The 14,200-nt window shown below is 39.6% G+C and overlaps 1 protein-coding gene across 1 annotated transcript in view; it reads right to left on the minus strand.

Moving 5' to 3' along the window:
- The window catches only part of Pkhd1 (PKHD1 ciliary IPT domain containing fibrocystin/polyductin), a 493,369-nt gene that overhangs the window by 51,714 nt on the left and 427,455 nt on the right, over positions 1-14,200 (minus strand). Inside the window, exon 61 of the mRNA XM_008766937.4 lies at positions 7,684-8,701. Coding sequence (XP_008765159.2) covers positions 7,684-8,701 — 1,018 coding nt within the window. The remainder of the gene's footprint in view (positions 1-7,683; positions 8,702-14,200) is intronic.

Consider the following 14,200-nt stretch of genomic DNA (forward strand, 5'->3'; position numbering starts at 1 on the left):
AGTAGCCATTTAAAAAAGCAATATGCCCAGACTAAACATGGTACATCTTTTGACAATTTGAATGAGATGCAAACATTCAGGAAACAAACCTAAAATATTATAATTGTTAAGTTATCTAAGGTATTATTTTATGAGAAATATGGCCTGAATAAAATTATAGATTAAAGTTATTCAGAAAAATGGAAAATAGCTATTAACTATAAAATATTCAAATATTTATATATTAAATATACAAATATTCAAAGTTTTCTATTTATGTGGAAGTACTGTAGTAGTAAAGTTCTTGTTAGAAACCACTAAGAACCTGACAGAAGAGATTAATAAAAGGTAATGAGGATTGTGGCATGTAGGTCCTACAGAGAAGCACGAGGGAAACCTGGTGTATTAAACACATAGAGTTGGTCCCTCAAGGGAAGGGATATTGTCCCTGCTATCCACCCAGAAAACAGATGTGTTTACTAGTCCTGGGACCTATGCTCTATCTGTGTGGCGGGAGACTCGCTGGTACTGGATTCTCCCACAGACCCTTATTGTAATTTGTTTTTTCAGCCAATCTATAGAATGTATCTCTCTGGACTTTACAAGGAATGTTGATGTAGCTACATTCTATCAATATTTACCTTCCTTTTTCCCTCAAAGAGATTTATGTATACTTCATGGCGCATGTGGGAATGAGTTAATCACCACAATAAGTTTTCACCAAATTGTGCTATGCTTAAATATGCCTAAAATAAATTACTCAGGCTCGGATTCCAGATGTTTAAACCAATACTGGCTGCTTGGTCTTATTGAACTGAACTGCCCTTTTGCCTTCAGCACATCATCTTTCTACAGGCCACCTGCAGAAGGTTACACAGGACTAACAGACTCAAGAAGTTAAGTCACTATTGTGATGGTTAATTTGCACTGTCAATTTGACTGGACTTAGAATTACACAGGACGTAGTGAGACAAATTTCTCAGTGTGCTCATAAGGAGCTTCCAGAGAGGGTTAATTCAGGAAGAACTACCCAAACTCAATACGGTGGTTATGGGTTGGGGGTGCCTATGGGTTGGAGGCCTGGACATAATAAAATGAAAGGAGCAAGATTCAGAGAACTTGCATTTATTTCTGTTGTCTGGCTTATGTCATGTGTCCTGTTTCCATGCTCTACCTTGCCCTCTCCAATTCTGTACTGACTGTCCTTAGACCTTGAGACAAAACAAACCTTGACACCCTCAAGTTATTTCGGTTAGGTATTGTGTTCACAGAACTAGGAAGACTTCTGACAACATGTCACCATCTATGAAAGATGCTGAATGATCCCTCGTTATGAATATAAAATCTGAGTAGGTGCTCTTGAAAATATAAAATAAACTGAAATGTGACTAGTAAACATTATAGAGATGAAAGTATACATGTACATATAAACTAATGGGCTGGTTCATGTTGAATTGGTTAATTAACCCCTTTTGGGTATGTCAACTTTTGTTTAAATTTTGAAAATGTCTTTCATAAATACACTGTATTTATATCATTTCTATTTCTTCCTCCCCTCCAACTCCTCCCACTATCCTCTACTTTCTCTAGCATTACAAACACACACACACACGCACACACACACACACACACACACACACACACACACACTATTAAATGCTAAATCCATGTAGTATTATTTATGTGTACATGTGTGTGAAGTATAACATAACATGTTTTCATTAAGTAATTGAGAAAATAGTTTTAATTATCCACACTTGAATTGTATTTTCAGAGTGGTGATATAATAAAATATTTTAATATTCATCTACATATATAGCAATGTTTAAATTTGTATAATATGTTGGACATGATAGCCATTCCAATAATGTTTGGGAATAAAACTTGTTGAAATATAAGTTTTCATGAGGTTTCTTATTTATCACATTACTCACTATAGGTTCATATATATTTTAATGTATTTTTTAAAGTAGTCTGGACTAATTTTTGGAACTGGGAACTAATGTGCCTGAGGACAGAGATCGTCTAGGTATAGGGATGTCAGCAGTGGTAACAGATTATAGATAAAAACTTGTTCACAAGAAAAGGCGAGGAAAAAAAACCATATAATCTTCAGAAAAACAATCAAAGATGCATTGGTTTCAGAGCATTGGGTTGAAGTACAATAAAGCCTAAAGCCATTATTGGAGACGTAAGGCTCTGAAATAAATGACAATTTTACCCATGACTCTGAAGAATCATCAATTCAAGGGGACTGTGAATTGTGAATGAGCTGTGTATGCCCTGATATTTCCCATATAATAAGGCTAGGTATTCAACTTTCCCTGAATGTTTTTTATTTCTTTTCTTTTTAGTCCAGGTTAACCTCAGCTTCATTACATATGCAAGCATAACCATACATAATGATCCTCAGCATCCTCCACACAGTGCTGGTGCTGTGCGTGCTTTCACACAGAATTACGTGGCCATGGGCATCACACTCAAGGATTAACGCATGATAAGCATGCACTCTACCAATTGATCTAAGGTGCTAAGCCATTTTGAAGACTTGAAAATGCTACCACATAACAATCAAATTTTAGTTGTGCAGAATGTTTGCTAAAGTAACAACATCTCACTTTCCTAAAAAGGAGTACATAGGAGGTTATTAAAATGACAGTATTTTGCTATTCGCCCAACTTAACCAATTTGTGCACTTGTACTATACTTAAATGTTCTTTCATGACTCCAGCTTGCTTTACATTGACATAAATACATGACCTTATAAGCTCCTAATGTGAGGGATGAAGAGATGGCTCGGCACTTAAAGAATTTGTACTATGCTCGCAGAGACAACTTTGTTCTCCACACCTTCTCAGAGCCTTTAACTCCTGCTCTACGGAAACTGATGCCCTTTTTGGGACTCTAAGAATCTGTATTCACATGTACATACTGCACAAAGAAACACAGACACACATTTAAAGATAACTTTTTCAAAAGCTAGTAATATGTTAGGCATACCCACATGCAGATACACACATGCATGCATGCACACACACATGGAGATATATACATATGCATATATGCATGGTTACAAACATGCAAACATACACATGCATACACACAACACACACACACACACACACACACACACACACATTACTGCCACTTTTATTCCTCTTTTCACCCAAATCATTTGTAGGGCTCAAGGCTCAGGTAACTTCATAAATAAAGAGATTTATGTAGCACAGTTTTATGACATGTTTATTTCTGTTGCTATATAACACTATGGCAGAGTGGCTGACATATTAATACTAATGTGTGTTCTCCAGGGAGGTCAGGAGTCTAGGCAGACATGGATAGGCTACTTTGGTGTTCTTGGAGATGCATTCTGAATGAATCTAGCTCTAAACCCACTCAGGTTGAAGGGCTTTCTCCTCCTAGGATACCATGCGATGCCTATTTTGTACTCACTATCTACCTGCCCTTCTTCCTTCCTTCCTTCCTTCCTTCCTTCCTTCCTTCCTTCCTTCCTGCCTTCCTTCCTTCCTTCCTTCTTTCCTTCCTTCCTTCCTGTATTCTTTTTCTCCTGTGTGTATTTAGGTATATGTGTCTACTTGGATGGATGCACGTGTGCTTACAGATTTCTATGTATCTGTGCAAAGAGAGCTCAGAGACTGAATTGAATGTCTCCCTAGATGGCACACTATTCCATATACTGAGGTAGGGCATCTCCTTTGAACTCATTTGACTGTGTTGACTAGTCTAGACAGCCAGCTTGCTCTGAGGATCTAATAATGTTTCTGTCCCATGAGCATTGATGGGCAGGCACCACGGTGGCCCAGCATTTCTGTAGGTGCTATGGTGCTGAACTCTGGCCTTCATGCTTATAGAACAAATACTTTACTCACTGATCATCTCCACAGTTCCCTTGCATCATTTTGTGGCCTCCTAATGCCCTTAACCATGAGGAATCAAGTCCTCACACCTTGAATTGCTCTGCTTTCCCCATCTGGTTTCCTTCCCATATCAGGAAAAATTCTGCTCATTCTGAGACTCATGCATTTGACAGAGCCAACTCTGCATATTCTTCCCACCTTAAGGTCAAAACATACCACAGAACACAGCAAAACCATAAAAGTTCATCATTCGTACGAGCAACAGCTTACACAGGTGCATTGTGGGAGGACACAGAAATTCTGCCAACTACGCTTTGGTTTTAACAGCCAAGCTTCTGTAAGGGAGATAGCTGGAAAATTTTTATATGTCTGTGTGTGTGTGTGAGGGTATGCTTGTGTTTGTGTGTTTGTGTGTGTGTGTGTGTGTGTGTGTGTGTGTGTGTGTGTGTGTGTGTATGTATGCCAGAATACATACACCCTGGATAAATATATAAAGTAGTGAGCGATTTAAGAAGATATCAAACTCAAGTCTCTGATCTTCTGGGATGCAGGTACATAGGAGCCCTGTAAATTCATATTCCAGTAGGGAAATGAGTGAGGCAAGAGGCAGGAGACAAATAAGGAAGAGAAGAAAGACGTACAAGGGTGAATGAAGGTCAAGCTTCTAAAAGACAGGCAGACATTACTAGCTGTTCTGTCAAGATTCCTGAATACAAAGTAAATGTCATCCTGGTGGAGATCTTCTAGCTTGAATAGAGAGATATAGAATGTGTGCTTATCTCTTCCCACTAAAAACTCCACTGAAACCATCTGAAGCATAAAACTGGGTAAAAGTAGTGATTAAATGCAAGAATGAAGAAGACAGGTGAATAGTAAACTGATTGCATGTGTCAACAGGAGTTTGAAAAACTGGAGAAAAAGTTCATGCAACTGACCTAAGTGAGCAGAGGAAATTTGAGTCCTGAATTCCTGGAGGGAGGATAAAAAATGAAAAGACAAATTGACTACACACCATAGCAACTTCATTTCTCCCCACCTTCATGAAAATAAGTAGTGGTTTTCTGGAAATAAGTTTCCAGGATGGCCTCATTCTGTAACCCCCATATAACAAAAGCGACCTTCCGGAGGACTTCATTAGTACTTCCCCCAAAAGACTTCATCCTTAGACTCTTCTCTGTAGTGTCAAGGTCAATTCATTAGTGTGCTGATGGCTCTCCAAGGAGCTCAGCAGAGGTCCTAGCTGATACTGGTAAGAGCTGAAAGACACGGAGCTGGCCTTGGGGTTTGTATATGCCTTCAAGGCTGTTAAGCATACAGTGCAATGTTCAGGGGCATAGGCAATCTTGCTAAATGTTTGTCAATTCTATGGGGAGCATGCTGTTTCTCACTCCACAGAGATTTTTGTCAGGTATGCTTTATAGGAGGCTTTTCTTTATCCTCACATGATTTGTTTGCATTACATCTGGAAAAGTATCTCTTAAGATAGAGAAACAAAGTGGAGGATGTAACAAATTTGAACAAAAAATCAATGTCATATTATTCATGCTTCTAGTTATTATTATTATTATTAGTAGTAGTAGTAGTAGAAGTAGTAGTAGTAGAAGTAGTAGCAGTAGCAGTAGCAGTAGCAGTAGCAGTAGCAGTAGCAGCAGCAGCAGCAGCAGCAGCAGCAGCAGTAGCAGTAGCAGTAGCAGTAGCAGTAGCAGTAGCAGTAGCAGCAGCAGCAGCAGCAGCAGCAGCAGTAGCAGTAGCAGTAGCAGTAGCAGTAGCAGTAGCAGTAGCAGTAGCAGTAGCAGTAGCAGTAGCAGCAGCAGCAGCAGCAGCAGCAGCAGCAGCAGCAGTAGCAGTAGCAGTAGCAGTAGCAGCAGCAGCAGCAGCAGCAGCAGCAGCAGCAGCAGCAGCAGCAGCAGCAGTAGCAGTAGCAGTAGCAGTAGCAGTAGTAGTAGTAGTAGTAGATTAGGCATATACGAGTCAGAGGTGAAGAGGGCGTGTAATGGCTGGGTGATGGACGTAACATTTGTGCTGAGCCTATCTCCTGTCTTCATTCCTATCAGATGATTTGCCTGACAAATACCTGATATATTCCCTACATATAGCCAGTTTACTCTGCAGGTTTTCCCCAGTGGCTCTTGATTGCTTCTGCTCATTATCCTCTCTCTCTCTCTCTCTTTCTCTCTCTCTCTCTGTTTCTCTCTCTCTCTCTCTCTCTCTCTCTCTCTCTCTCTCTCTCTCTCTCTCTCTCTCTAAAATGTGAATGCACACTGCAATGTTTGGACTGGTGCTTCTTCCCAGCTCCATGCTTCTAGAAATTAGACTCAGACTCAAATTATATTTACAAATATCATGGTCACAGAGCTAGGCTCATTTTAACCTACATTCTACCTCATGGTTTCTTGTATTCAGGTAACAAGCATCTGTCTTGTCACATCTTCCCTAGCAACTCTTCCTATGCCTGACTTTATCCAAGAATCCTTTCTGCCTCCCAGACGTTTTTACCTATTTCCTGCCTAAGCATAGGGTATAGGTTTTTTATTGATAGGTGATGTATCTGTACAATACATAAGATATTATCTCTACAATGTTCAATGTTTTGGAATAGTGACCAAATTATACAATAGGCTAAAGCTTTGCTCTCTAAGTATACATATAAATTTATAAGAATTCAGTGAAGCCTAAATGAAATTACAGTAGGGAGAAAAAAAACAAAATCAAAATGCTTCAGCACTCCTGACACCCATGTTAACATATAAAACATAATAGTAAGACTAGAAAGCATGAAGGATAGCTCAGGGGTTAAGAGCACTTGTTTCTCTTGCAGAGGTCCCAGACTTGGTTTCCAGCACCTGTCTGGTGACTCACAAGCATGTGAAACTAGTCACAGAGGATCTATTCCTCTCTTCTCACTTCCACAAACACCAGATATGCATGTGGTACACATACATACATGAAAGAACACACTCATACATATAAAATAATATAGGAAGTTTTAAAAAATAATATCACTAATTCATTAAAATTCCATGCATATTGATTGGTCACAGCCTTCATGACCCAGTCATTTCCCAAAAGTTCTTAAGTTTTCTACAGCTTGTACCCATGTATTGAACAAATGACTCTTGTGAGTATTCTCATATGCAATTGTGTCTCTTAACACTAAAAAAAAAATCCATGCATAGCAAAAATACTCAATTCTATATTAGAAGCAACCAGGGAAAACTATGCTGTCATTTTTGCATCTATGAACAAAAGGGATACGTATTTGTTCTCAGTGTTAAAATGGAAAATATAATTCAAAAATGTGAACTAAGCTTTCATATGAATAGCTACTCTACATAAAAAGTTAGGTGCCCTCTCCCAGGGATGAGCCTTCTTATTTGCTATTCAATATATGTGGTCAAACTCGGAAACCATATGTATACCATCAACAAAGATAGACCCCAGAATATTGTATTTATATATTTATGGACACAAATGTGTGTGTGTGTGTGCGTGTGTGTGTGTGTGTGTGTGTGTGTGTGTGTGTGTGTGTAACATTAAAAATCAAAGGAAAAACTATCAATTTGAGAAGGCAAAATAGATGGGGTTGGAAGAAAAGTACCTGGGAACTGCTGAAAGAATGGAAAGTGATCTAATTCCCCTTTTTAAGTATCCATAAATGAATTGGTTAAATATGCCTCCAACTAGGTGTAGGACTTTGTTTTTTTTAAGTTTTTAATTCTACTGATTCTTTTGTAACTGATTGTGAAGACTAAGCAAATTTTAATAGATGTCAACATGGACTCAAGAAATCACCCTTCATCCAGATGTTTTGATAATTAGCGCTTACCTATATCCTGTGACTCCCTCTGACTGAGCCACTAGTAGGGCCCCAACAGTCATACCAAGGACATTTTCCAGAACTCCAGTCTGTTGAGCAGTGATAACCTGGTGAGCCAATTTCTGTAATCTGTTACTTGGTAAGGACTGAATGAATTCACTGTCCCTTGCATTTGGCAGATCACCGATTTCAAAGACAATCACCTTTGAGAAAGTTTCCAGAGTGGTTGCTGGTGTGATTGTAAATGATGCCATTTCTGCCATGAGAGGTCTGCGTTGAACATATCTGCTAGAAGGGACAGCACAAGTCACAGTTGGGCAACTGCGCTTTCGTTTTCCTTCACTGTTTGCAATGGCCTTTAAGGTCTCTTTGTTGCCAGGCATCTCAAGAGTGAGTCTGATTTGGTTTTGGTCAATCTGGAAGAAGCCTCTTAGACTTTCAAGCACTGCTTTCTCCCAGCCCTTTTCTAGGACTGAAAATGTCACTGTCAAAGCCAAATGAATGGAAACACTTGAACGTATTTCAACAGCCTCCTCTCCTTGCAGGACAACATACAAGAGGTTATTCATGATGTCGAAATAGTTGGCACCAACAGGCTCATCCAACAGTGAAAATGCTGACTCTACTGGTGTAGGTGGAATAAAGCTCTTGTCTAAGAAAACGTAGGGGCTCTGAATCTCATTGTAGAACACAGCCAAGATGAGCTTGGACGCTCTTCTGTTTGCCAGTAGAAAAAAGTGCAGGAATGGGGGAGTTCGCTCTGGAAAGCATACTTTGGTCATTTGTCTGGTTGGTAAAATGGAATAAAAAGTAGACGGGGAGCTTGTGGGAAAGCATAGACCACTGTCCTTCACAATACTGAACGTGTCCACAAAACCATTAGTAATGGATACAAGTGGGTAGAATTTGGGGATTGTCCAAGTTACATCAACATTATCAAGAATTAGGACTGCATGCTCAGTCTGCTTACAGAAGAAGCCCTGGATCATGGCTCGAAATGTGCATTTCTGTTCTTCTCTGAATATACCTGTGAAACAAAGGAAACAAATGAGTAACATTTGAGCAGCAACTAATGAGGACTTTTACTCCACTGTTCTCACCACCACGTGTTATGCTATGAAATATTTATTGACCATTTAAGTATATTAGATATTGGGAACTCAATTGGCTCAATTGGCACAATTTGCACAATCATGAAAAGATGCTTTAAAAATACTCGCTTGACATATTCTAATGATATACGTACATGGCATGTACTTCTTTTAATCTTCATTTTTTACAGTCCAGTAATTATCTCCCTCCCATTATGCCCTCCGACAGTTCCTCATCCCATTCCTCCTCCCCTTGTCTTCAAGAGGATGTCACCACACTCCACCGGACCTCCCCATTTCCTGGGGCTTCAAATCTCTTAAGGGTTAAGTGCCCCTTCTCTCATTGAGGCCAGACCAGTCAGTCTTCTGCTATATAGTGTCAGGGGCTCAGAGCAGCTAGTATGCTGCCTGGTTGGTGACTCAGTGTCTGAGAGATCTTGTGGGTCCAGGTTAATTGAGACTGATGGCCTTCTTCTGGGGTCATCCTCCTCCTCAACTTCTTCTAACATGGCATGTGCTTTTGAAATTAACATAAAAACAGGATATAACTAGTAAATACCCAAGAGTCTCGGGAAAATGAAAACTAAAACTGATCGAAGAGTCCATCATCCTACCTTAGAGTGGCTACTGTTAAAAGAACAAACAATTGTTCAATAAATGAATGGAAATCCGCAATTGACAGGAGTGAGGAGGTGGGGAGTATGGCCAGGATAAGACAGAGACCTGGGGTAAGGGAGGCCCCCCCAAGAGTCAATAGGGTGACCTTCGCTGTGACTCACAACATTGGGATATGGAACCTGAAGAGACCACCTTCTGTAGCCAGGCAGGATCCCCAGTGGAGCAACAGAGATCAACCCACCCAAAAAAATTTTACCCCAAAATGTATCCTGTCTACAAGAAAGATAGGCATAGTGGACAGAGCAGAGATGAGAATGGCCAGCCAATAACTGGTCCAACTTGAGAGACCCATCCCATGGGCAAGCACTAATCCCTGACACTATTAATGATACTTTATTATGCTTACACACAAGAATATGCTGTCCTCTGAGAGGGTCCACCCAGGAGCTGACTCAGATACAGACATCTACAGCCAAAGAGTGATTAGAGCTTGGAAATTCTTAAGGAAGAAAAGAAGGAAGGATTGTGGATCACAATAAAGGGGATAGAAACTTCATAGGAAGAGCAAGAGAGTCAAATAACCTGGCCCTTGGAACTCTCAGAGTCTGAACCACCAACCAAAAAACATGCACGGGCTGGACCTAGGCCTCCTTGCTAGTATGTAGCAGATGTGCAGCTTGGTCTTCATGTGGGTACCCAACAAATGGAATGAGTGCTGTCCCAAAAGCTGTTGCCTATATGTGGGATAGGTTCTTCTAGCTGGGTTGCCTTGTCTGGCCTCAGTTGGAGAGGAAGCACCCAGCCTTGCAGAGACTTGAAGTCCTAGGGTAGGAGGAACCCAGGTGGCCCCCACCTGCTCAGAAGAGAAAGAGCAGATGGGGAAGGCTTGTGGGAGGGGGTGACTGGGGGGCAGTGAACAGGATGTGAAATGACTAAGTAAAACAAATAAAATTAAATTGAAAAAAAGAGCAATAACAAACAATAGAATGAGGGTAGAGAGGAACACTATGTATTGCTGATGGGTTTGCACATTTGTAAAACTATATGAAAATCATTATAAATGTGTCATTTTTAAAAAAAGTCTCAAAATAGAACAACCCTTTGGTCCAACTGTATCATGCTAAATACATTGAAAACTTTACGTCTTAGCATTGATACATTTCTATGTTTATTGGTGTCTGTTTACAATAGCTAGGTAAGGGAACCAGCCTAGACATCTATCAACTTATAAATGGATAATAAGAACCCCACAGTAGAGTTTCATTCAGCTGTTTAGAAAAAAAAAATGAAATAACGGTATTTGTGGGATGAAGTAGAAGTTTCTAGTTTGTTTAAATACTCAGTTGTATCATGTAATGGTTTGCTGGAATCTGTCTTGTGAGAGGGTACGTGATGTTTTGCTGGAAGCAGACACTTGAGAAGGTGCATGATGTTTAGAAAGAATATAAGCAGAACCTCACAGATAGTGAGAGGATACTCGTGCATTGCTATGTCATACACCGCTCTCTTCCTTCTTTCCTTCTTTCCTTCTTTCCTTCTTTCCTTCCTTCCTTCCTTCCTTCCTATCTTTCTTCCTTCCTCTCTCCCTTCCTTCCTCCCATCCTCTCTCCTTTTCTTCCTTCTCCCCTCCATTTCCCCTTCCTTCACCACTCTCTCCTTCCCTTTCTTCCTCCTCTCCTATTAATTTTTCAGATCAGTATACAAAGTAACAGAGTTAACTATGGAATCCCACGCATATTTGTCTTCATTGATATCTTACTCCCACTCACCTCCCCCATTCCTCCTGCTGGTCACCCATAGTCCCCGCACTCCCTTCATGTCACTTGCACTATGTTATGTTTTTTTTTACCCCAACAGAACGCTCCCGCAAGACATAGTTTTCCTTCCCAACTCCCCTTTTCAGTTTCATTGCCACCGCACTTCACACATATAAATAAAGTTAAAGACTAGGATGCACATGCGACAGAAAACATTTGGTGTTTGTCTCTCAGGCTTGGGTGGGACTAATTTGCTTCCTATAATAATTTCTTCCTGTTCCGTCAATTTTCCCACTGCAGGTTTAGATTTTTCACAACCTACTTTACTTGTGGTTGTCAAACGTTTCAGCCTTCCTTCTGAGCCATCGACCAAAGGTCAGGGAGAAAGAATGTTAGTAAGAAAAGGGAGTGTGTGGACCTATTTAGAAGTAGTTCCTGGGAGGTGATTACACTCTCTCTAGAAAGGATACCAGCAGTACAGTACACTCGATTCACAAGCACCAAACCCTGAATCAGCAGCTGTGGCACAATCTAACAGAAACAACAACGTTCTGCCAAATCGGCACCAGTCAGCGGAAGTGGCCAGAATCAGCCCAAAGCTCTTTGGCAAATTTCTCTCTTTGAAGGGAAAAACCAGTGAAGACTAGCAAAGCATTTCATGGTATAATGATGAAGGGGCATCCTCAGCAAAAGCAAGAGAAGCACTGTATGGCATAGCAATGCACGGGCATCCTCTCACTGTATGTGGCATTCCACTTATAGTCTTTCTAAACATCATGCACCTTCTCAAGTGTCTGCTTCCAGCAAAACATAGCATACCCTCTCACAAGACAGACTCCAGCAAAACGTTACATGACACAACTGAGTTTTTCAACAAACCAGAGACTTCTACCTCATCCTACAAATACCATTATTTCATTTTCATAAGAAGCTGAATGAAACTCTACTGTGGAGTTTTTGTTATCCATTTATAAGTTGAGAGATGCCTAGGCTGGTTCCTTTACCTAGCTTTTGTAAACAGACACCAATAAACATAGAAATGTATCAATGGTAAGACTTAAAGTTCTCCTTGCCACACAGTGCTTCCTCCTGTCCAGGAAATCCTAGAGAAACTAGTAGTAGACATTCATATCACTTATGATATTGCAAAAGTTTTAGAGGTTCTAGGTCAGGATCCCCAAATACTAATAGCAAAGGTTTTCCTATCATTTTAGCTAAGGACATTTTAGAGGACAGCATGTTTTATAGTTGCAGACTTTATAACTGAGAAAAAGAAATGGTTTTAGGAGCTTCACTTCAAAACCCAGACCTTCTCATATTAGGCACACTGCAGCTCCATATAGGATGGAGAAAACAGAACCGAGGACTTTTGGACACACACTGACACCATAGTTTCTGCACTCTGAAGAAGATGAGTCTTAACAGTACAATCAGGGCCTCCCATCTTCCACTGCATTCTCAAAGATAATATTTGGGTAATATGGCAGAGAAAAGTTTTTACAATAGTCCCCACTCCAGTTATCAGGAACCACATTAAGACCAAGCAGCACATCTGCTACACATGAGTGGAGAATCCTAGGTCAAGCTCGTGTATATTCTTTGGCTGGTAGTTCAGACTATGAGAATCCCAAGGGTCCAAGTTAGTTGATTCTGTTGGTCTTCCTGTGTGATCCCTATCTCCTTCAGGATCTGCAATTCTTCCTGCTATTCTTCCATCCAAGCTCAATCCACTGTTTGGCTGTGTGTGTCTCTGTCTGTCTGAGTCAGTCTCCATTCAGTCTATTTTGAATTAAGAACTCTTTTTATTCAAATTTTATATTTTATAATCTTATCTGAGGAATCAAAAGTAGGTTTAAAACAATCTGTAATAAATACTTCTACTCCCTTTTGACACAGTAGCATAACTACTCCTTACAAGAATCCAGAGTATGATTCAAAATGACTAGAACAATACAAAATTAATCACAAAATTGATTAATGTTTGAACACAGGGAAATATGTAATGTCTGAATATAGTTTTTGTACATTGTAAATGTGTACTGAATTACCATAATGTACCCCTGTATGGATATACAAATTTGTCTCAATAAAGTTCTCTCACACACATATACCCAGGTATACATAAATATAGTTTCACACACATATGCAACCCTATATACACACAAATGTGTCTACACACAAATACATGCATATATACACACACACACACACACACAATATTACCACAGGAATATCTTTTTGCTTAAAAATGCTCTTGCATTTTCCAGATTTACTATAATAACAGTCACACCGTTTTAAGGCTTCCAAAACTTATAAAAATATGGCATGTCTGTAATATGAGACTCTCAGTAGTCAGAGCTGAAATTTTGTTGTCAGTGTGGTAATGACTGGGATTTTATTTTCAATCTTTCCCCAAAAGACATAAAGTTGCACAGGACTTTACCTAATTGGCAGTGTCATTATATAATGGACATATTATTACGGGAAATTCAAAAGATTTCCTCTTTTAAGAGGAGCTAATACAGACAGAAAAGAAGGAATCTCACCAGGCCTTTATGGTCATCTCTAATAATATAAAAAGTCCACAAATAATGAAAATTCTGAGTATTGACAATATTCTACACACACACCCCTCAAAGCCCTGGCTGCATTGGAAATGCATTTTTCATTCCACAGAATCATTTTTCCTGTGTGTGTGTGTGTGTGTGTGTGTGTGTGAATATGTGTGTGTTTGTATGTGTATGTGTGTGTATGTGTGTGTGTATGTGTGTGTGTTTACAGTCTTTACTCAACATGAAACTATAGAAATAAGAAAGCAAATTCATGCTTATTATTATCTACAGTTTCTTACAATGGACCACATGGAAGAGAAACATGACTGTGTTGATACCCAAGGTAAAGTCTGTGACATAAATGTAAAAACCCTATGAAAGGATTAAAACAGAGTTGGGTGTTTTAATATATATATATATAACATATATTAAATTTCCTAAGAGTTTAAGAAACAGTATGGTATTCCTGTCAACCAAATGGGAGTAGAAAATTTAAAGACTCAATCTC

This window comes from Rattus norvegicus, chromosome 9 (assembly GCF_036323735.1).
Source record: "Rattus norvegicus strain BN/NHsdMcwi chromosome 9, GRCr8, whole genome shotgun sequence".
In the NCBI taxonomy this organism is placed as follows: domain Eukaryota; kingdom Metazoa; phylum Chordata; class Mammalia; order Rodentia; family Muridae; genus Rattus; species Rattus norvegicus.